The sequence below is a fragment of the Orcinus orca genome, chromosome 1 (genome assembly GCF_937001465.1).
Source record: "Orcinus orca chromosome 1, mOrcOrc1.1, whole genome shotgun sequence".
In the NCBI taxonomy this organism is placed as follows: Eukaryota; Metazoa; Chordata; class Mammalia; order Artiodactyla; family Delphinidae; genus Orcinus; species Orcinus orca.
In genome coordinates this window covers 101,810,644-101,836,000 of record NC_064559.1, presented here as the reverse complement: position 1 = coordinate 101,836,000, position 25,357 = coordinate 101,810,644, and the positions used below count along the sequence as shown (strand labels likewise).

General features: G+C 38.3%; 1 protein-coding gene across 1 annotated transcript in view; it reads right to left on the bottom strand.

Moving 5' to 3' along the window:
- Positions 1-3,132: 3,132 nt before the first annotated feature.
- LOC105748877 (small proline-rich protein 2E-like) overlaps positions 3,133-25,357 on the bottom strand; it is a 44,281-nt gene continuing 22,056 nt past the window's right edge. The window contains 2 exon segments of the mRNA XM_049702717.1: positions 3,133-3,531; positions 3,534-3,710. Of these exon segments, the coding sequence (XP_049558674.1) occupies positions 3,448-3,531; positions 3,534-3,689 (240 nt within the window). The 5' untranslated portion in view covers positions 3,690-3,710 and the 3' untranslated portion in view covers positions 3,133-3,447.

Genomic DNA, 25,357 nt, shown 5'->3' with positions numbered 1-25,357 from the left:
GTACATATATACAATGGAATATTACTCAGCCATAAAAAGGAACAAAATAATGACATTTGCAGCGACATGGATAGGCCTAGGGATTGTCATACAGAGTGAGGTAAGTCAGAAAGAGAAAGACAAATATTGTATAATATTGCTTATATGTGGAATCTAGAAAAATGATCCAGATGAACCCATTTGCAAAGCAGAAAGAGTGACACAGACATAGAGAACAAATGCATGGATAACAAGGGAGTAAAGGGGGGGTGGGATGAATTGGGGGATTGGGATTGACATATTTACACTACTATGTATAAAATAGATAACTAATGAGAACCTACTGTATATCACAGGGAACCCTACCCAATGCTCTGTTGTAACTTAAATGAGAAGGAAATCCAAAAAGGAGGATATATATGTATATGTATAGCCAATTTGCTTTACTGTAAAGCAGAAACTAACACAACATTGTAAAGCAACTATACTCCAATAAAAATTATTTTTAGAAAAACAAAAGTACAAAGAAATATATAGATTTGAGTTGAGAAAATACAGTATCATGTTACATTGCAAATGAACAAATTGATAAGTAAAGATATAAAAGGTTTTGTTCAGTGTTAGGGCAAGAAAATGCTGAAATCAAACTTTGAGCATGGGTCTATCTCCTAATTCATTTCTTTTTATCTTATCATATTGCCAGATATTTACTTAATAAAATGAAATATATGTTTGAAAAAATCAGTATCCAAAATTTATAAAGTCAGTCATAAAAAGACAGACAGCCCAATAGAAACATGGGCAACAGACACTGCACACAGAAAAAAAATGATGCATCCAAATGGCCAATAAAAGTACTTTCAAAGCTTCTAAAAGTCATTAATACTTAATAAACAGTTTATTCAAAACACAAGGATAGATCACTACTCACAATGTACACCAGATGTGTAAAACGTTCAACAGTGTGGAAATGATCAACTAATTTAAAGAAATAACATAAACAGCAAATACAGTACACCACTGCTAGGGGGTTTAAATTGGTCCAAGTATTTTGGAAAACAGTTTGGCATTATCTATCAAAGTACAAGATGCATATACTTCTGGGAATATACCCTAGAGAAATGTGTGAACAGGTGCACTAGCAGGTATGAAGAAAATGTCACAGTATCCCTAATAGCTCCAAATAGGAAACGACTTAAAGGTCAACCAAGAGTAGAACAAAGAGAGAAAAGAAGTGTTGTATAGCCATACAATGATATTCTAAAATACACCAGTGAATAAACTAAAACTATATAGTGTTAATTGAAAGAGACAAAAAGATGGCATGCAGTATAATTCCTTTTTTATAAAGTTCAAAAACTGAAAAACTTAACTATAGCTTTTAGAGATGCCTCTATACTGGTGGTTAAAAAACATAAAGAAGAACAGGAAAGTGATTATTAGGAGTCAGGATTGTGGTTACTTCTAGTGGAGAAGGTATAGGATGTAATTTAACAAGGAAACGTGTCTTTTGAAGGATTGGTAATGTTATTTTTCTTGACTTTGTATTTCTTGACTAACAATAAAAGCGTGATCAGTTTATAATTATCCACTCTCAGTTATACAGCTAAAGTTTATGAACTTTCTAAATGTGTCCATCATGTGCCCCCAAAAAACGAAGGGCTTTTATTTTTTGTTTTTCTTAAAGACAAAAGAGAGGGGGAAATCTATCCACTATAATATTAGGTCAGAGCCCTTTTCAAGAGTGTAAAGTCAACCCTCCTAAAAAGAAAATCAATTCTTTTAGCATTGGCTGCACAAGAGTAAACTTTCCTATACATTTTGTTACCTATAAGGTGATGGAAATTAATGGGGTCAACTTCCCTATAAGATGGGAAACTGGACTTCCCTGGTGGCGCAGTGGTTGAGAGTCCGCCTGCCGATGCAGGGGACGCGGGTTCGTGCCCCGGTTCGGGAAGATCCCACATGCCGCGGAGCAGCTGGGCTCGTGAGCTATGGCCACTGAGCCTGCGCGTCCGGAGCCTGTGCTCTGCAACGGGAGAGGCCACAACAGTGAGAGGCCCGCGTACCACAAAAAAAAAAAGATGGGAAACTAATAGACTGACATGTCACCTAGTGACCCTCTCAAAATAAATTTTCATCTTGCAAAAGAGTTTTAATTTATTCCTCAGTTCTTTTAACCTTTTTTGAAAATGTCTTTGAAAGGCCATATGTACTTTTAATTAAAAGAAATAATATATGATAATTGAAAATTACACAGTTATAAGATTTTAGACCTTTGACCCTCTGCATAATATGGCTGTCAAACTGTGAATAAATTATCAAAATCTTTATTACGTCTTCAAGATCCAACCTCTCGGACCTCAATTGGGAATAGTGTCTCCTTGATCACTGTTCTCTCTGCTGTTACTTTGCTCTGCCTTAGCACTTGCCATCCCCTTTCACTGGTACAGTACACCCCAGATATGCTTACCTACCCACAGTTTACTCTTCTGTTCATTCAGGTCTTTGCCCAAAGAGCCACTTTGGAAGAGCTTTTCTAAACAATTTTCTCTAACCCATGTCTAACTATTATTTGTCGTGTGTGTTTGTGTGTGTGTGTAAAATTCCCTCAAGAATTTAGGTGGACAAGGACTTTGGTCACCATCATAATATCCCTAGCACACAAGAGACTAGCTGGCACTTGTTATATAATTAGGAAAAATTTGTGAATAAATTAATTAATTTCTATTAGTCCACTGAGTGGAATACATTCTTTCCTACTTTTTACAGATAAGAAAACTGAGGCTGAGAGAGTTCAATTTTTTTCAGGGTCACACAAGGTATGAGGAGGTAGAAATGAGTTTGAAACCAATAAAAGAATTATTTGATGTGTCCAATCCTAAAGGCATATTTCAGGCAAAACTGAACTCACTGATGGAATAAGTCTAACTCTAATAATTCAATAGGAATGAAAAAGAATGCTCAGAAGAGTAGTTGTAGTTGACAGAAGAGATTAAAAACACTAAATGCAAAAATTAAAAAAGAAGAAGAGAAGAAGAAGAACAACAACAAGAAAAAGAACAAGAAGAACAAGAAGGACAAGAACAAGAAGAAGAACAAGAAGAAGAAGAAGAAGAAGAAGAAGGAGAAGGAGAAGAAGGAGAAGAAATGTGGGCTCAACCATGAAATCTGCTTTATTGGAGAAGTAAAAGAATATACACACTAAGTGCTCACAGGGTAGAGATCACAGCCCAATTACAGACAAGCAGATGGCAAAGCAAGATCAGGTGATGATCCTGCTGCTCTTCTTCCAACAACATGGTGTCTTCTTCAGGAACCAGGCCTTTTCTCTGTCAGCTGTCAATCCAGGAGGGAGGTTAAGGAAGAAGCAGTCCATCACCATGGCTGAAGGGAGGATGATGGAGTCCTAGGACTAAGAAAAGCTTAGATCTTGTTGTTTCATGGTCCTGATGAAATCTGGTGCTGTTACTTGTACTTGGGTGGACACTTCTGCTGGCAGGGTGTGCATGGATGCACAGGAGGACATTTCTGCTGGCACAGTGGATGTGGCACTGCACAGGTGGGCATGGAGGACAGGGACATGGCTCCAGACAGTTTAGAGGTGGGCAAGGTTCAGGGCACTTATGTGGGCAAGGCTCAGGGCACTTAGGTATGAAAACAGGAGGTGACTGGCAGGGCTGCTTGCACTGATGCTGCTTGTAAGTCATCTTTCCTGGGTCTCAAGGAATCTGAAATACAAACAGACAACACTGTTCATAACAGAGACAGTCCTACTGGTAGAACAATTAGCTGGGCACACAACCCTTCCGTCTCCAAGGACTTTCTTTGATCCCTTATAGAGTCTTTATAGTTTTGTGTAACTTCTTCACCATTCTTTTTTAGCACCTCTTGCCCTCAGATCTTCAGTTTTTTCTGGTTAATCTCTCATTCTACCACTTTCTAAAGACAAAATTTCCTATGCAGGTGTTGTGTGAATACAAACACTATCTGGAGAAGAACCCGGAAATAAATTGTAGCCAATCCCAAAACAAATCTCTACTTATATCTCCCATGAGGCCCTGGTTGCTGGTCTAACTGACGTGACTGTGGGCTTTTAAGGAGAAATGCAGAGGTCCAAACCCAGCACTCAATGGGATTGAACTCTGAGAGGGATGCATTTGGAATTAATGTAGGGTGGGCTACAGCACAGCATTTCATCTCTCTTACTCTCCTTCAGTTTAAGATCATAGCTCTGACTACATTTCTCTCATCACATTCAGGATCACCTACCAAATACCAGTTAAAATTTACCCCTAAAACCTCATTATCTTCTTTTCCGCATATGTAGCACTAATTGGTTAAAATAAAGTCACCTACACCTCCAGGTTCAATCTTACCACTCAAGTGCCAAAAAGACCTCTAAGATTTGTACTCACCGCAGGCTCCAAAGAAAACCTATCACTGAGTGTCACGAAGATAGCACCACTGAGATGGAGACTCCTTTTATAAGGGCCAGGCAGCCCCACACAGGGAGAACAGCCCAGGACTGACATGATGCACTTATTTCCCAACCCAAATACCATCTGCTGGCAATCTCAAAAATGACTTGCCACACTCATGCTGATATCACAAAACTTCTTTGTCCACGATCTTCCTCACCCTTCACTGAGGAAGTGCACAGTGATTCACTCGAGACCTTGTCTCATATTTCCTGTGCCAGTGTTATGTGCCAATTAGGAAATAGGAGAAAATCTTTGACAGCATGTTGCTCTTCCATAGTCAGAGATGGTGCTTCCCCCACTCCCCAGCTCCCAAGCATCTGGTATGTAAAACTCACTGCCTCATTCAATTTCGCCTGCCCAGCACCCAGCTTTGTTTCCCCTGGTGGTAGAGACCAGGGTTTGCTAAACCCACATATTTTAACCCCTACCCGCAGTTTTTCTAAACTCCCCTTTTACCATGTTCTACTGGTCTCTTGGCTTTTCTTGACAATTAAATGACTTAAACAGAGCCACAAAATCTTATCTTGATTTCCTAGTGCTGACAGTCCCATGTTGGGTGTGTTTTCAGATAGCTCCCTAAATGAGCTTGAACAGGACTGCATGATCCCTCAGTTTCCTAGGCCATAAGATTACAGGCTGGGGCCACTTCCTAAAGCTCTACATTTGCATATTTACACACTGATCTGGTCTCTGGGGCCCCCACGACCATGAGTGACTTGTGGTCTACTAGAAACCCAAATTCCTCTCTTCTCATTACCTTCAAAACTGATTCAATGTCTGGGATGTACCCATTTAGAAGTTTTCCACTCATACTCCCAAAATATCTTCTGCTACTTTCCCCTACAAAAGTTAATTCAATGGACTCTATCAGGCCCTCTCTTTTGAAATGACAGTGCATTTTCAGATATTCTTAGTACACTCAGGGAATGAAACTCCAGGAGTCATTGATCCCACCATTCAATTCATGGGTATTTTTCCCTAAATAAATAAAATATGGCTGACAGAGAACCCTGTGATAATTTATTAGTATAATTTGCTGAACCACAGTAACACTTCAGCTAATATTATGCACTACGCCCTCCAGGGGAAAACTTGAGTGCCTTGGCTATGTAGAAATCTATAGGCAACAGTACTGTGTGACATCAAATATTTCCCACCTTCCTTGAAGATCAGTTTACCTACACAGCTGTAAATTAGAGATAAAAAAATACCCGCCTCAAATTTTTGCTACAAAAACTCAACAAAATGCTTAATATAATTTCTTTTGCTTTAAGCTGATGAGTTTATAGTAACTTGTTACAGCAGCAGTAGGAAATGAATACAAAACTGTAACATTCCTTTTCTGTTTAAGTCTTTATCATTTCAGAGTATTTAAATAATGTGCAAATTAAGAAATGGGATTATTGAGTCAAAAACAAAACTATCAATATATTTAAAATGTATGGCATTAATTTCCAAAATGTTTTGATCAAATGACACTCCCACCAATAGTATGTGATAGTGCCTAATTCACTTTCTTTTTAATAAATTTTCAGTGTGGGTCTATCGATCTCATATTTCACTTATAGTTAGCAAGCAAGTTTCAGTCTGACTGTCCTTGATAACTGTTTCACTTCCTATCACATTATGGAAAAATCTGTTACAAGCACTTTAAGACTGCCAGCAGCTCCTATATAGCCTTTAAGTCTCTGTTAGGAACCAGGTATGACAAGAGTATTGGCTGCATACAAAGATTCCTGGTTATTTTGACTAAGAAAATCTGCACTTTGACACTTCTTCAAGAATCAGGATGTACAGAATAATATTCATGGGTGGTGAGTATAATATTGTGTTTATGAAAAACCCTCCCAACCCTTTCTTAGTTGTATCTAAAACATTTGAACTTCCTCTAAAATGAACTGGATGTATGTCTCTGTATATAGATATTCACCCACACAGTAATGGCATATTTCTGTAAAGAGACACAAAGAGATGCCCCTGTAGATGGTATCTGGCTCATTACTAACCCTACAAATTTTTTTTAATCTTTGACATGCATTCTCTCAAATTCACTTGGCTTAAATTAGATTGTTCCATATATGAAGATGCTTATCAGTAATCTGGAGTCTATTTTGTTGGCTAAAGTAGTCTACATTTTAAAAACCTCAAGATAATATCTTGCTGCCAATTTTTCTAAGAAAGGATATTGCAAGGAGTACCTGCTTACAATCAGATAAGCCAAGGAAGCATTGCTCTGCTATTATCATGGCTAGACAGTTGAAAGAATAGTGTCTGCCTTGAAAACTTCCCAGTATAAAATGATGTCTGTTGTGCTTTGCAGAGTGAGTTACTCTGGGTTCAGTTAAGCACTTGATAATACATAGTTCAGGAGCGTGAAGGAAACCCAGGCTTTGCCTACAGGTACCCTAGACACACCTCCAAGCAGGGAGTGGCAACCCTTCTTCTAATTGTAAAGAGAAACCCAATTTCAGAGGGGGATTGACATATATACACTAATATGTATAAAACAGATAACTGACCTTCAAGAAGGCAGAGGAGTAAGACGTGGAGATCACCTTCCTCCCCACAGATACATCAGAAATACATGTACGTGTGGAACAACACCTACGGAACACCTACTGAATGCTGGCAGAAGACCTCAGACTTCCGAAAAGGTAAGAAACTCCCCCACATACCTGGGTAAGGCAAAAGGAAAGAGAAAAAAAAAGGAGACAAAAGACTAGAGACAGGACCTGCACTTTGGGGAGGGAGCTGTAAAGGAGGAAAATTTTCCACACGCTAGGAAGCCCCTTCACTGGTGGAGATGGGGACTTGCACGGCAGGGTGGGAAGCTTCAGAGCCATGGAGGAGAGCACAGCGACAGAGGGCAAAGCGGAGAGATTCCCGCACAGATGATCAGTGCTGACCAGCACTCACCAGCCTGAGAGGCTTGTCTGCTCACTCTCCTGGGCGGGTGGGGGGTTGGAGCTGAGGCTCTGGCTTCAGAGGTCAGATCCCAGGGAGAGGACCGGGGTTGGCTGCGTGAACACAGCCTTAAGGAGGCTACTGCACCACAGCTAGCCAGGAGGGAGTCCGGTAAAATGTCTGGCTCAGCCTAAGAGGCAAGACACCATTGTTTCATGGTTCACGAGGAGGAGCGATTTAGAGCACCGCCTAAATGAGCTCCAGAGACAAGCGTGAGCTGTGGCTATCAGGGCAGAAACCAGAGATGGGCATGAAATGCTAAGGCTGTTGCTGCAACCACCAAGAAGCCTGTGTGCAAGTAAAGGTCACTATCCACACCTCTCGTCCCAAGAGCCTGTGCAGCCTGCCTCTGCCTGGGTCCCGTGATCCAGGGACAACTTCCCCGGGAGAAAACATGGTGCACCTCAGGCTGTGGCAATGTTACGTTGGTCTCTGCAGCCATAGGCTCACCCTGCATTCTGTACCCTTCCCCAACCCCGGCCTGAGTGAGCCAGAGCTCCCTAATCAGCTGCTACTTTAACACTGTCCTCTCTGAGTGAAGAAAAGACGCCCTCAGGAGACCTACAGGCAGAGGTGTGGCCAAATCCAAAACTGAAGCCCAGGAGCTGTGCGAACAAAAAACAGAAAGTGAAATTTCTCCCAGCAGCCTCAGGAAAAGAGGATTAAATCTCCACAATCAACTTGAGGTACCCTGCATCTCTGGAATACCTGAATGAACAATGAATCATCCCAAAATTGAGGTGGTGGACGTTGGGAGCAACTGTAAACTTGGAGTTTGCTTTCTGCATCTAATCTGTTTCTGGTTTTATGTTTATCATACTTTAGTATTTAGAGTTTATTATCATTAGTAGATTTTTTATGGATTTCATTGTTCTCTTCCTTTTTTTCTTTTTCTATATAGATTTTTTTCCCTTTTTCTCTTATTGTGAGTGTGTAGGTGTATGCTTCTTAGTGAGATTTTGTCTGTGTAGCTTTGCTTTTACCATTTGTCCTAAAGTTCTGTCGGTCCGTTTTTCTTCTTTTGTTTTGTTTTAGTTTTCCTAGTATAGTTTTTAGCACTTATTATCATTGGTGGATTTGTGTCCTGTTTTTGTTGCTCTCTTCTTCCTTTCTATCTTTTTCTCTTTTTTATTTTTACTTTACAATTTTTTTATTTTAATAACTTTATTTTATTTTATTTTTTCACCCTTTTCTTCTGATCCATGCAGCTGACAAGGTCTTGGTGCTCCAACCAGGTGTCAGGCCTGTGCCTCAGAAGTGAGAGAGACAGCTCAGGACATTTATCCAAGAGACACCTCCAAGCTCCACATAATATCAAATGGCAAAAGCTCTCTCAGAGAACTCCATCTCAACGCTAAAACCCAGCTCCACTCAACGACCAGCAAGCTCCAGTGCTGGACACCCTTTGCCAAACAACTAGCAAGACAGGAACACAAAACCACCCATTATCATACAGGCTGCCTAAAATCATAATAAGGTCAGAGATACACCAAAACACACCACTGGATGCAGTCCTGCTGACAAGAAAGACAAGATCCAGCATCATCCACCAGAACACAGGCACCAGTCTCCTCCACCAGGAAGCCTACACAGCCAACTGAACAAACCTTACCCACTGGAGGCAGACACCAAAAACAATGGAACTATTACCCTGCAGCCTGTGAAAAAGAGACCCCAAATACAATAAGTTAAGCAAAATGACAAGACAGAGAAATACACATTAGATGAAGGAGTAAGGTAAAAACCCACCAGACCAAACAAATGAGAAGGAAATAGGCAGTCTATGTGAAAAAGAATTCAGAACAATGAGAGTAAAAATGTTCCAAAATTGTGGAAATATAATGGAGAATATACAAGAAACGTTTAAGAAGGAGCTAGAAGAACTAAAGAGCAAATAAACAATGATAAACAACACAATAAATGAAATTTAAAATTCTTTAGAAGGAATCAATAGCAGAATAACTGAAGCACAAGAATGGATAAGTGACCTGGAAGATAAAATAGGGGAAATAACTACCACAGACTAGAATAAGGAAAAAAGGAATGAAAAGAATTGAGGACAGTCTCAAACCTCTGGGACAACATTAAATGCACCAACTTTAGAATTATAGGGGTCCCAGAAGACGAAGAGAAAAAGAAAGGGACTGAGAAAATATTTGAGAGATTATACTTGAAAACTTCCCTAATATGGGAAAGGAAATAGTCAATCAAGTCCAGGAAGCACAGAGAGTCCCATACAGGATAAATCCAAGGAGAAACACACCAAGACACATATTAATCAAATTCTCAAAAATTAAATACAATAAAATATTAAAAGTATCAAGGGAAAAACAACAAATAACATAAAAGGGAATCCCCAAAAGGCTAACAGCTGATCTTTCAGCAGAAACTCTGAAGGCCAGAAGGGAGTGGCAGGACATATACAAAGTGATGAAAGGGAAATACATACAACCAAGATTACTCTACTCAGCAAGCATCTCATTCAGATTTGATGGAGAAATTAAAATCCTTACAGACAAGCAAAAGCTAAGAGAATTCCGCACCACCATACCAGCTTTACAACAAATGCTAATGGAACTTCTCTAGTTAGGAAACACAAGAGAAGGAAAAGACCTACAATAACAAACCCAAAACAACGAAGAAAATGGTAATAGGAACATACATGTCAATAATTACCTTAAATGTAAATGGAATAAATGATCTCACCAAAAGATATAGACTGGCAGAATAGATACGAACACAAGACCCATATATATGCAGTCTACAAGAGACCCACTTCAGACCTAGGGACACATACAGACTGAAAGAAAGGGGATGGAAAAAGATATTCCATGCAAATGGAAATCAAAAAGCTGGAGTAGCAATTCTCATGTCACATAAAATAAACTGTAAAATAAAGACTATTACAAGACACACAGAAGGACACTTCATAATAATCAAGGGATCGATCCAGGAAGAAGATATAACAATTGTAAATATTTATGCACCCAACAAAGGAGCACCTCAATACATAAGGCAAATGCTAACAGCCATAAACGGGGAAATCGACAGTAACAAAATAATATTAGGCCCCTTTAACACCCCACTTTCACCAATTGACAGATCAACCAAAATGAAAATAAAGAAACACAAGCTTTAAATGATACATTAAACAAGATACACTTAATTGATATTTATAGGACATTCCATCCAAAAACAACAGAATACACATTTTTCTCAAGTGCTCATGGAATGTTCTCCAGGATAGATCATATCTTGGGTCACAAATCAAGTATTGATAAGTTTAAGAAAATTGAAGTCGTATCAGGAATATTTTTCTGACCACAATGCTATGAGACTAAATATCAGTTACAGGAAAAAATCTGTAAAAATACAGACAAGTGGAGGCTAAACAATACGCTGCTAAATATCCAAAAGATCACTGAAGAAATCAAAGAGGAAATCAAAAAATACATAGAAACAAATGGCAATGAAAACACAATGACCCAAAATCTATGGGATGCAGCATACCAGTTCTAAGAGGGAAGTATATAGCAAGATAATCCTACCTCAAGTAACAAGAAACATCTCAAATAAACAACCTAACATTAACCTAAAGGAATTGGAGAAATAAGAATTAAGAAAACTCCAAAGTTAGCAGAAGGAAAGAAATCATAAAGATCACAACAGAAATAAATGAAAAAGAAATGAAGGAAACAATAGCAAAGGTCAATAAAACTAAAAGCTGGTTCTTTGAGAAAATAAAGAAAATTGATAAACCATTAGCCAGACTCATCACGAGAAAAAGGGAGAAGACTCAAATCAGTAGAATTAGAAATGAAAAAGGAGAAGTAACACCTACACGGCAGAAATACAAAGGATCATGAGAGATTACTACAAGGAACTATGGGCCAATAAAATGGAAAGCCTGGAAAAAATGGACAAATTCTTAGAAAAGCACAAACTTCCATGACTTATCAAGGAAGAAATAGAAAACATAAACAGATCAATCACCAGCATTGAAATTGAAACTGTGATTAAAAATCTTCCAACAAACAAAAGCTCAGGACCACATGGATTCACAGGTGAATTCTATCAAACATTTAGAGGAGAGGTAACACCTATCCTTCTCAAACTCTGCCAAAATATAGCAGAGGGAGAAACACTCCCAAACTCAGTCTACGAGGCCAGCATCACCCTGACACCAGAACCAGACAAAGATGTCACAAGTAAAGAAAACTACAGCCCAATATCACTGATGAACATCGATGGAAAAAACCTCAATGAACTACTAGCAAACAGAATCCAACAGCACATTAAAAGGGTCATACACCATGATCAAGTGGGTTTTATCTCAGGAATGTATGGATTCTTCAATATACTCAAATCAATCAATGTGATACAACATATTATCAAATTGAAGGAGAAAAACCATATGATCATCTCAATAGATGCAGAAAAAGCTTTTGATAAAATTCAACACCCATTATGATAAAAATCCTTCAGAAATTAGGCAGAGAGGGAACTTTCCTCAACATAATAAAGGGCACATATAACAATCCCACAGCCAACATCGTCCTCAATGGTGAAAAAATAAAACTATTTCCACTAAGATCAGGAACGAGACAAGGTTGCCCACTCTCACCACAATTATTCAACATAGACTTGGAAGTTTTAGCCACAGCAATCAGAGAAGAAAAAGAAATAAAGGATTTCAAACCAGAAAAGAAGAAGTAAAGCTGTTACCATTTGCAGATGACAGGACACTATACGTAGAGAATCCTAAATATGCTATCAGAAAACTACTAAGGCTAATCAATGAATTTGGTAAAGTAGCAGGATACAAAATTAATGCACAGAAATCTCTTGCATTCCTATACACTGATGATGAAATATCTGAAAGAGAAATTTAGGAAACATTCCCATTTACCACTGCAACAAAATGAATAAAATACCTAGGAATAAACCTACCTAAGGAGCCAAAAGACCTGCATGCAGGAAACTATAAGACAGTGATGAAAGAAATTAAAGATGATACAAACAGATGGAGAGATATACCATGTTCTTGGATTGGAAAAATCAACTTGTGAAAATTACTATACTACCCAAAGCAGTCAACAGATTCAATGCAATCTCTATCAAATTACCAATGGTATTTTTCACAGAACTAGAACAAAATATTTGACAATATTTTTGGAAACATAAAAGACCCCGTATAGCCAAAGCAATACTGAGAAAGAAAAACGGAGCTGGAGGAATCAGCCCCCCTGATTTCAGACTATACTACAATGCTGCAGTAATCAGCACAGTATGGACTGGCACAAAACAGAAATAAATATCAATGGAACATGATAGAAAGCCCACAGATAAACCCCCACACATACAGTCACCTTATCTTTGATAAAGGAGGCAAGAATATACAATGGAGAAAAGACAGCTTCTTCAATAAGTGGTGCTGGGAAACCTGGACAGCTACATGTAAAAGAATTAAATTAGAAAACTCCCTAACACCGCACACAAAAATAAATTCAAAATGGATTAAAGACCTAAATGTAAGCCTGACACTAAAAAACTCTTTGAGGAAACCATAGGCAGAACACTCTATGATAAAAATCACTGCAAAATTTTTTTTGACCCACCTTCTAGAGAAATGGAAATAAAAACATATAAACAAATGGGACCTTATGAAATAGAAAAGCTTTTGCACAGCAAAGGAAACCATTAAAGAAATGAAAAGACCACCCTCAGAATGAGAGGAAATATTTGCCAATAAAGCAACTGACAAAGGATTAATCTCCAAAATTTACAAGCAGCTCAGTATCAAAAAAACAAACAACCCACTCCAAAAATGGGCAAAAGATCTAAATAGACATTTCTCCAAAGAAGATATACAGATTGCCAACAAACACATCAAAGGATGCTCAACATCACTAATCATTACAGAAATGCAAATCAAAACTACAATAAGGTATCACCTCACACCAGTCAGAATGGCCATCATCAAAAAATCTACAAATAGTAAATCCTGGAGAGGGTGTGGAGAAAAGGGAACCCTCATGCACTCTTGGTGGGAATGTGAATTGATATAACCACTATGGAGAACAGTATGGAGGTTCCTTAAAAAACTAAAAATAGAACTACCATACGACCCAGCAATCCTACTACTGGGCATATACCCTGAGAAAACCATAATTCAAAAAGAGTCATGTACCAAAATGTTCATTGCAGCTCTATTTACAATAGCCAGGACATGGAAGCAAGCTAAGTGTCCATCAACAGGTGAATGGATAAAGAAGATGTGGCACATATATACAATGGAATATTACTCAGCCATAAAAGGAAACGAAATTGAGTTATTTGTAGTGTGATGGATGGACTTAGAGTCTGTCATACAGAGTGAAGTAAGTCAGAAAGTGAAAAACACATACCGTATGCTAACACATATAAATGGAATCTAAGAAGAAATAAAAAAGGTAATGAAGTACCTAGGAGTAAGACGGGAATAAAGGCACACACAGACCTACTAGTGCATGGACTTGAGGATATGGGGAGGGGGAAGGGTAAGCTGTGACAAAGTGAGAGAGTGGCATGGACATATATGCACTACCAAACGTAAACTAAATAGCTAGTGGGAAGCAGCCACATAGCACAGGGAGATCAGCTAGGTGGTTTGTGACCACCTAGAGGGGTGGGATAGGGAGGGTGGGAGGGAGGGAGATGCAAGAGGGAAGAGATATGGGAACATATGTATATGTATAACTGATTCACTTTGTAATAAGGCAGAAACTACACACCATTGTAAAGCAATTATACTCCAATAAAGATGTTAAAAAGAAAAAAGAGTCATATACCACAATGTTCATTGCAGCTCTATTTACAATAGCCAAGACATGGAAACATCCTAAGTGTCCATCGACAGATGAGTGGATAAAGAAGATGTGGCACATATATACAATGGAATATTACTCAGTCATAAAAAGAAATGAAATTGCTCTATCTACCCCCTGAGAAATCATTGAATGTGGCTCACCCTACACTGGTGTGCTCTTGAAAGATGCAGCTCTCTGAAGCTGAAGCCAACCTTGAGGATGATGATGGCTCCCAAGAGCTGGAACAGAAAATCATTTTTTTAATGGAAATCTGGGCAGCATGTCTTTTTTTTTTTTTTTAATATTTTATTGGAATAATTATTCAATTGTTAGCATGATATTCACGATAACATTATTCATAGGGTGATTCTTTCCACTTTAAGGAGATCTATTTTTATTTTATTTATTTATTTTTGGCTGTGTTGGGTCTTCGTTTCTGTGCGAGGGCTTTCTCTAGTTGTGGCAAGCGGGGACCACTCTTCATCGCGGTGCGCGGGCCTCTCACTATCGCGGCCTCTCTTGTTGTGGAGCACAAGCTCCAGACGCGCAGGCTCAGTAGTTGTGGCTCACGGGCCTAGTTGCTCCGCGGCATGTGGGATCTTCCCAGACCAGGGCTCGAACCCGTGTCCCCTGCATTGGCAGGCAGATTCTCAACCACTGCGCCACCAGGGAAGCCCGGCAGCATGTCTTTTTTTCACCCCTCTCATCTCCTAGTAGATAAAGATGTTTGTGATTAAATTATGATAAAGATTTCACAGTTTTATGAACCAGATAATCAGATAATGCTTGACTGAGTAATCCTTTTGCTCCATCTGGCATTAACTGGGACTACTTGGTGGTATTCACCTGGTAGCTGATCTGCTCTGGAAGGTTCAAGATAGATTCATCCACATTCACCCTGCCTGATGCCTTGACAGGGACGATGTAAGGCTAGACTCAGTTCCGCTCCTCTCCTTCCCCAGGTAATTTCAAGGTCTCTTCAGGAGAGTGGCCAGATTCTTGCACTATGTCTCAAGACATCAAAAGAAAGAAGAGGGAAATTGACCTAGTGTCACTTCTGCAATAAAAAAGCAGTCATACGACTGCCCATTTTCAAGAACCCATATTCCCCTCACCACACACACATAACTCTCAATAGAGAAATATTAAATAAACTATGCCCATCTTTAATATCACAGCTTTTCACCCTACAACCCCAAACCCTACTGTCTCCACATTTCTGAACCCTGTCTCCCATAATCAGATTTTTGGCTTCCACACACCTTTCAACCCAGTCCCTTACAAACCCTTGATCTATGCAAAACACACATTCCTGATCCTTGTCTTCACCAAACCTCATAACTCTGCCCTCTACATAACCCTCTCCCCATTGCTTTCCCAAGAATTCCAGACTCTACATTTCCTGAAACCCAAATTTTGCCATCCATACATTCCTGAGCCCTACCCTCCCAAAGACCTGTACCAGTTATCAATTTACTGTCTCTCTTCTCCAAAGCCAGCCTTCTTTGCCTGTACTGTGATAAGGGATCTGGGCTTTATAAATATTCCTCTTTTTCCAGTTGTTAGGTGTTAAGCTTTGTCAGTAGAAGGCACTGGAGGGACATTAGAAGAGGGTTTTTCTCTTTCTGGTTCTGGTGTATCTCACTTGCAAAGTGGAAAAAGAGGAATAATAATTTGATACTACAATCTATCCATCTCTTAAAGCCAAAAACAGTATGTGTCATGGATTTCAGACTTTTTTTACTCCCTACCATATAATCAACAACAAGTCCATAGGTTCTACCTCCATTACTGGGGTTTTCCTTTTTTTTTCTTTTCTTTTTTTTTTTTTTTTTTTTTTACAGAATATTGTCTTAACTAAAATCTTACATAGAACTGCAACATACAAAAGAGTAAACGGGCTACTCTGTTTCAAATTCATAGAAGGGAGATGTAGACCTGTTCTATTAGCCTGTGAATATCTCTGAAAAATCTTACGTTCTTTAGAACATGGATTGGAAGCAAATACTCTGAAATATGACTCTATTTTGTCTACTTTCCTCCATTTTCACTGTCAAAACCCTAAGGCAAGCCACCATCATCTCTAACTTGAACTAATGAAATAGCCTCCAGAGTAGTTCTGCAGCTTCCATGTCTGCCTCCAAATAATTTAATCTTTATTCAGAATCCATGATAATCTCTTTAAATGTAATTTAGAGGATACCATTTCAATGATTTAAAAGGCTCTACATAATCTGTCCCTACCTCTTCTTCCATCTCTTGTCTTCCCCCAACCCATATATACCACTCATTATATTCCACCACACTGCCTCATTTCCACTTCTCCAATAGAACAAGCTCTTTCTCTTTGCATTGCCTTCTGCCTGGAACATTCTTCCCTGAATGATGCTTCTCATCACTCAGGTCTTGGCTCACATGTATCATTAAGGAGATTATTAAGCACAAGTAACAGAAACACATTTCACATTGACTTAATTAATTAAAATTTAATTTCATAGTATTCTTAGTAGAATGGAGTGGCTTACGGCAAACAACACTCTCACCAGGAACAAATAGAAAAATTTGTTATAATTTTAAAGCCAGTTGTTTAAAGAATTCAGAGAGTTCCTAGAGAAATGAAGACTAGAGAGACTAATATCATAAAGAGGAGAAAATCTTAGAAAGAAGAGCTGACTTTTGCAGCTGCTGCTTTTTCTCTGGGAGCATTTACAAGTTCTGACAAAAAACAAGAGACTGATATTCTGAGCTTTCCCAGACATTCAGCTTTTGAGAGACAGAGAAGCTTTTGATCATCTCACTGGGATAGTGTGACACATGGCTGATTGTTCAGAAAATATTTGGCAAAATCTAAAGCTGCATGAGGTGAGGTGATAAAAAGTTAAGTATTCAAGGGAATGTTAAGAGTAATAATATGAAAATTTGCATTATACTCTAATAAGCTAAATATTCATTATCTACAGTAACACTAAAAGAATATAAAACTAAGAAATTAATCAAAGGAAAATAAAATATAAAGAAATATTAATTCAAAAAAGGGCAAGAGAAAATGAACATAAAACATGTAGTAAGATGGTAGATATTAGTAATTAATTAAATGTTATTAGGCTAAATACACCAATATTACACCAAGATTGTCACACTGGATTTCTTTAAACTATATGTTGTTATAAGAGACACACCAAATTAAAAGGAGCAGAAAAGTTGAATGTAAAAGTACGGAAAAGATAGAGTTTGTAAGAAATAGCCATAAGAAACCTGGTGTAGCTATACTAATACCAAACAGAGTAAAATTTAAGTAAAATTTAAGTCAAGAAGCCTTTCTAAAGATAAAAAATGGCATTTCGTAAGAATGAAATGATCAATGCAACAAGAAGGTTTAGTAATTCTAAATCTGGATGTATCTCAAAACATGGTTTCAAAATGCATAAAGAAAATATTGACAGAACAAAAATAGAGGCAAATCAAAATCACATTCCAGTTCCAAAAGTTAATACAACAAGCAGACAAAAAAATCAATAAGGAAAGAGAATTTCTCCCTATTGCAATTAACAAACTTGACCTTATTGTAATATATAGAATATCATACCAAATAAAATATACCTATGGAATATTTACCAAAACAGATCACATGCTTGTCATAATATGTCTCAACAAATTTTAAAGGATTAAAATTATACAGAATGTATGCTTCAACTTCATTGGAATAAAGCTGTAAATTTATAACAGATGGGTAATTAGAAAATCACAAACTAATTAGAAATTAAATAATATAATTCAAAATAACCCATGGGTCATATCAAATTCCTATGAGAATTATAAAATATTTTAAGTGAATTATAATCAAAATGTGACATATCAACACTCATTTGATGCAGTGCTATTGAGAGAGAAATTTAGAGTCCCAAGTACATATAATAGAAAAGAAAAAAACTGAAAATCAATTATTTAAACTTCCATCTCAAGAAACTAGAAATAGAACAAATTTAACTTAAAGAAAGTAGAAGAAAATAATAAAGAATAGAAATAAGCAAAATATAAAACAAACAGAAAAATGAACAAAGCCAAAAGATGGTTTTAAAATGTATTAGTAACAATAATTTCCTAGACAACTGGCCAAGAAATAAAAGGAGAAAAATAAATAACCAATATTAGGAATGGAAAAAGTGGTATCACTACAGATCCTAGAGGCATTCAAAAAATAATAATAGAACATTATGAATAACTTTAAGCAAATAAATTTTAAAATTGAATTAGACAAACCATAAAAATACAACTTACAAGAACTAATACAAAAATAAATTTAAAAGCTGAATAGTTCCATAAAGTAGATGAATCAGCTATTAAAAACTTTTCCACAAAGAATACTGATCCAGTAGTCTTCACTGTGAATTCTTCCAAAATTTTTTATTTAAAAGTTGTATTATAAAAAAATGTATCATAATTTAGAAAAGTATATGAATACATATAGGAGAAAAGTATATGCATCCTTTTTTTAAAATAACAAAGTGAGCACCCATATATCCACCACACAGGTTGAGAACTAGAATTTGACTAGTATCTTAGAGTTCCAAATTTTTAAGGAAGTAATGAGACCAATTCTATGCAAATTCTTCCAGAGAATGAAAAACAGTGGGACAGTTTTCAATTCAGGAGGCAAGTAATCATAATTGTTTTAAATACATAACTGTCTTGATTAATATTAAAAGTTTTTGATAAAATTCAGCTTTTATTTCTGATAAATATGCTTCACAAATTAGGAATAAAAGGTTCTTCCCTAATCTAACGGAGTGTCTGCAAAAATATCTACAGGAAACATCATACTTAATAGTGAAATATTGAAAGTTCCCCTCTGAGATCAGGAATGAGATCAAGGAGCCCATTATTATCATTTTTACTCAGCCTTCCTGGAGTTCTTGACAATGCAACAAGGTGAAAAAAAGAAAGGAGGCATAAATATTTGAAATTGTATATCAGAAAAACTAGATTTGTGGGGGGGGAGTTGTTTTGTTCGATTTACTGTGACTGTTGCTTGCTTATACATAGGATGAAGGAAAAAATATGTTTAAGGAAATCTTTTCAGAGAAGAACAGGAAATGTTGAAAATTCTGTCAATTAACTATTTGTATATTTGTATAAAACTATGTTTTGAAATTTCCTATATTATTTCATTATTTACAAACTTGTACTGACTACCAACCATTTGCCTGATCTTGGGGTTGGTGCTGAAAATAAAGGAACAGTGTCTGTCCCTGGGGATTTCAGTGTCTAATATTAGGAAGAAAACAATACGGCAAAGTAGACTATAGCAAAGGAAGAGTAACTCATTAAATACCCTTTTTCCTTCAACTATCCCTTTTATGAAATCTTTTTCAAAATATTCACCATTCTGATGAAAGGTGATGTGTAGGGAAAAAAATAATTTGGCAACCCCTCTCACTTGCCTGTGGTTTGCTTTTGGAGGAGTTCCTTCACGGCTCTGAAGCTAGGTTTTCTAACACAAACAAAAAGAATGCAAAATAAACAAGAGATAGTTGAGTTGAAAGAGAACAAAGTTAACACACATGAAATGTCAGCATTTCTGGGGCCATTGTGGAGCCTTCTCTTGCTCATTGGTCTAGTGTGGGCCACTGATTGCAGTCTCAAGACACCAGACATCCTATTACTTGGCAAGCAGGTTTTAACTTTGCAGTATGGGATTGCATCAGCACTCCTGGCTAGAGGACTTCAAGGCTGAAAAGATCAGGGATTCTCATCTATAGTAAAAGGAACTTTACTTCAAAATTGGGAAGATGTGATGTCTGAACATTTTTGTCTCCTGTATCTTATAGGTTTACTTAGATCCAAGAAAGACATCCTTTCAGCAGCAGTAACAAAGTAAGGTCCCCAGATACATGAGCCTTGTCCACACCCAAGGACCCTGAATTCTGCACTCACCTCACAGCCAGCTGAAGCATGCCCCACATCAGGAGGAATGCCCACCTTAGCAGAAGTGACATCCTCATTAGTAATTGCAAAGCAAACCAAAGTGCAGTTGATCATTTTTCTTGGGAGCATCTCCCATAAGTAACAGAATTAACATACTTTCAAGATCTTTCCCGAAAGAGCGCTGCCTTTATCTTATCTGCAATGGTCAAGACAGTGTCAGTTCTTCCAGCTTCTGGATAGGAAAGATCTTCAGGACATAGGTTTAATTCCCTTCTCTAGATCTCTTCCCATTTGAACAAAATTGTCCTGAAGTGTGGACAACTCAATAAAAGGTTATGCATATTAAGTCCCTTCCCCCACCTTCATAGAGGGCTAAATCCATCCTTTGCATACTCTCCACTTCCTCGACCAGCTGGTCCAGAGACAACACAGCTGGCTCCTTCTCTGCTTTCTCCAATAAAACTTTGTTCCCTAAGAGGGCCATCCTCCTGTTCACTTGGCATCCATCCCCAGCATGGTTTCTTGTGGGAGAGTGGAATTTGAGACTAGGAAGGGTAGAAACTAATGCAAAGAGGAGTGAGTGCCCAGCCAGGGAAGAGAGATGAAGAAGTGACAAAGGAGGGACCATAGGAGACTCTGGAGATCCAGACAGTTAAAAAGAAGGAGGGGCTTCCCTGGCGGTCCAGTGAGCAAGATTCTGCGCTTCCAATGCAGGGGGCACGGTTTCAACCCCTGGTCAGGGAACTAAGATCCCACATGCCTGTGCAGCACAGCCATAAATAAATAATTAATTAAATATACAAACAAGCAAATAAACAAATAATTTTTTTAAAAAAAAAGAAGACAGAGAAGGAGGAAGTGGAGGAGGAAGAGGACTTGTGGAGATAGAATTGAAACTTTGATGGAAGCACTTCTTCTGACTGCAAGGTAGGGCAGGGCTCAAGTCTTGAGTGGACAGATTCGAGGATGTGGAGAGAAGTATGGCAAGTCACTTTGTATTGCTGCTGCTACTACTGATAAAGCATCTTCCCCCAGGATTAAGAAACCTGCAAGAAATTATGAATACCTTTTCTATTTCAATTAATGCTTTCTCATTTAAACTGTATTACTATAAAGTTTAAGCTTGAATGTAAAGGGCACTCTGTCCTCTCACCTCCTTTTTCAGTCTCAGGGACTAAAACCTCTCTGTCATGACCATTAGCCTCCTAGGAACTACCACATTCTGGGAATAACAACGATATGATTTTTGGAGCACTTTCTCTGAGCCAAGTCTTTACTTGTGTTAAATAATTTAATCTTCACAGTCACTAACAACTGGTCCTTTAAATGATTTATGGCTAGGTATTAAATAATTTAAGATCAATTACACAAGTAGAAAATGTAGACTCAAGATGTGAATCAAGTCATGTGGACTGGGAGTGCATTGCCTTTATAATAAATGCAATTATCTCAGAGATTAAGTAACTTGCCCCTGGTTATGCATCTAGTAAATAATATAGAGTCTGTCTGACTCCAACTCTGTCAACACTGTCTCCATGGGAGGAGAGAAAGGACATCAGACTGGGTCGTATGTGGAAACGCAGAGGCAACAGAATTGCTTAACCTGAATAAGAGAAGGTTTTGATGGGAAAGACAAGAGAGATTGATGCCTAAAGGCACTGTAGGAGGATGCACAAGTTGTTAATGAGGTTCAAGTGGTAGACATAGGGAGAGTGAGTAGAAGTTATATGAGGCAGGTTTCAGTTTGGTACAAGACAGACATTTCTCAAAGCAGATCTTCTCCCAGGAGAGTGGCTTCCTTAAAAAGCAGTTACAGCTTGTCACTAGAGGTGGTTTAGCAGAGGTTAGAAGTCCTGAGTCTGAGATGTTCCAGAGGGCTTCTTTCCTGGACCTGGGAGTGCCTGGACTTCTCTCCTTCGCTTCTAGAAGTGTTTATGCCTTGGATCTTTCCCACCGGGGCCACTCTCTCACCTGCTCATGGCTTCCTCAGGAAATTTCACAGCACCTTCCTCACCATACACCACACACACACACACACACAGACACACACACAGGAAAGATTCAATCAGTAATTCAGAGATGTGTACATTTTTTATTTTGCTATATTTTGATTTCTAGCAGGTAGGTTCAGAAATTCATCTATATGATGACCCTGTGAAATACTTTCTTTGGACTATTATAGAAGTATGCATTACTCTTATTTGTTGATCAATGTTTGTCATAACCCTGATGTAAGCCACATATGAACAGAAGCTTTGATCAGGCCTGTTTTTCTTGTTCAATCATACTTCTGAGAACTTCAATTTCATGATGTCATTTCAGGGAACAATTTCATACTGTGTAATTAATAACGTCTAGTTTTATATCCTCTCAGCCAGTTCACTCTGGCTGACTAAGCTTATTAAAGAGTTTATTAAAAGGCTATTAAAAGGCTATTGGGTGGAACTGCTGGGAGAGCTAAAGAACCAGGTTTGAAGCTAAGTATCGAGGAACTATGCCCAAAACCACACCACAGAACTGGCCTGGTGAGGAAGCTGCTGCCACCACCGCCTCCACTCCACCAATGCAACATTTGTGCCAGGAGCACACCCTTGCATCCTCAGCCAACAGCAAAAGAGAGCCACCACCCTTGCCAGCAAAATGTATTCTACAAGGAGACCCTCTTCCCACTGCTTCCTTCTGGAGCAATTCTGATTGGTAGAGCCCAAGCTGTAAAAGACACTGTGAGACTGATTTTCTGGGTTCTACTTTGGGAAGAAAGGATGCATAAGTCTATAAGATAGCCCATACATAGTAAGGTGTTCAAAGGGTATTGGAAAATGAGGAGGGAAATTACATATATTTGCCACAAGCTCAAATTAATACTGAATTTATATCCAGGCCAGTTGAGATGAAAACTGACAACATTAGATATTTGAAATATCTGTCAGGGGGTTCAGTTTTGCTAGCTGTAAATGACCTGGATGCTCATTTAAAATCAAAAATGGAACACTATACATCTCAGGGAGGCTGCACCCAAGTAGGGCAGACTTAACTGTATTTATCAGCTGTGTTATAATTTTGACTACATAGGCATTATCACAGGTACCAGACTCAAGGAATTATTAGAATAATTGGAGCTAATATTGTGAGCTTAACAGTTCCACCTGATAGTGCCTCTATTTCTTCCATTTATCTTTCTCCATCCCACCCATGCTGCCTTCATCCAAGTACCATCAGTTCTCACCTGGCCTAATTGTAAGAGCCTCTCAACTGGTCTTCTTCAACCCCTGATGCCCTATAAGCCATTCACCACTGCAGCCAAACTACAAGTGAGACTATGTTATTTGCTTAATACCCATCAGTGGCTTCCTGTTACACTTAAAAACATAACTGACCTCCTTAACATTGGGCCATAAGGCTATGATGGTTTGGCTATCCCCACATATCTAATCCCATGAAGCATGGGTCACAACGTGCTCCCCTGGCTTGGCTTATGAGCTCTGGTCACACTGGCCTTTCTGCTCCTCATATGTTCCACGTTCCTTCCCTCCCACCCAAAACACATGCCAGTCTCTCAGCCAGGAGCTATCTTTCCCTAGTTGATTTTCATGTACTGTAGAGTGTTCAGGCTAACTCTGATTGATTATTCTACACAAGGTTAGTTCCTCCTGTTTTATCCTCTTATGACCCTGAACTGCTCTTTCATGACATATATAGAATTATTAAAGAATTATTCATGTAACCATTTGTTTAATGTCCACTGACCTTGATGGATTTAAGTTTCATGTATTACTCACTGCTATATGCCCAACACCAAACAGTTTCCAGGACAAATGAGGTCCTCAATAAAAGTTCACGGAATGACTCTTCTCCTCTTCCCTTCCCTCTGGAAACTAAGATTTGGCCAAGCATGAGATGAGAGCTGATAATGTCTCAGAAAGAATAGGGCACTGTCAAGCAGGTTATTGGGTTCCAGTATTCACTGTGTGACCCTAGACACATTATTTTATATTTCTAGACCTCAGTTCAGCAGTGGGAACACAGAAAACAAACTTTAAATTCTTACTTGAACTTCCTCTATGCTCTATTAGTTTATTGCCCACACATACATTTATCCATCTATCAATGTGTGCTTATCAGTCTTAATTATCCACCAGCCCCATACTTGACCAGACAGAATCACTCCATCCATTGTTCTGTCCAAGCTGTTCTTGTCCTCAGAAGATCCCAGTGCCATGAAGAGGACTGACTTGGGACCTCTCAGCCTACATGTAGCTGGGGTCTGGAGCAAATATCAAGTCTTTTCCCAGCAGGTCTAATTCATGTCAGTTCCTGAAAACTAACTCCTGACTTTCAAAGAAAATTCCACAGTTTGGCAGCTGTATGGATACTAACATTTTCCTTTCACCTGGAAGAGCAACCATGAAGAAGAAATAACATACCCTTGACTGTATGAGTATAATAAAGACTACTTTTATCAGAACATCTGGAGCTTTCCAAGAAAGCACTTGTCGATGGCCAAGAAAGCTGATTCAGATTTTATACAACAAGGTTTTGTAGCCACTGCAAGTAAAAGTGAAAGAGTAAAGCAGGGGTGAAGTGAGAGTAGCATCGACATATATACACTACCAACTGTAAAATAGATAGCTAGTGGGAAGCAGCAGCATAGCATAGGGAGATCAGCTCAGTGCTTTGCGACAACCTAGAGGGGTGGGATAAGGAGGGTGGGAGGGAGGTTCAAGAGGAGGGGGTATGGGGATATATGTATACATATGGCTGATTCACTTTGTTGTACAACAGAAACTAACACAGCATTGTGAAGCAATTATACTCCAATAAAAATGTATAAAAAGAAACATGTAAATCAGAAAAAAAATAATACGTCTTTTTATTATGCCTAATGTGGATAATATAACTCAAGCATGTAGACTTCTAGGAGAATAATTTTAGAACTTAGGTGATGAGTTAAGTGGATAGATACCATGATCCTATCATAACAGTTCCTGTAATATCTGAGCACAAGGAGGATATAGAGTATTTCCAATACCCCTTTCTACTTAATTCCCTCCCAAAGGCATCCACAGTTCAGATTCCTATCACCGAGGGTGAGTTTTGCTTATTCCAGAACATCATACATACGGAATCATACAGAACTCACTCTGCTGTATTTGACTT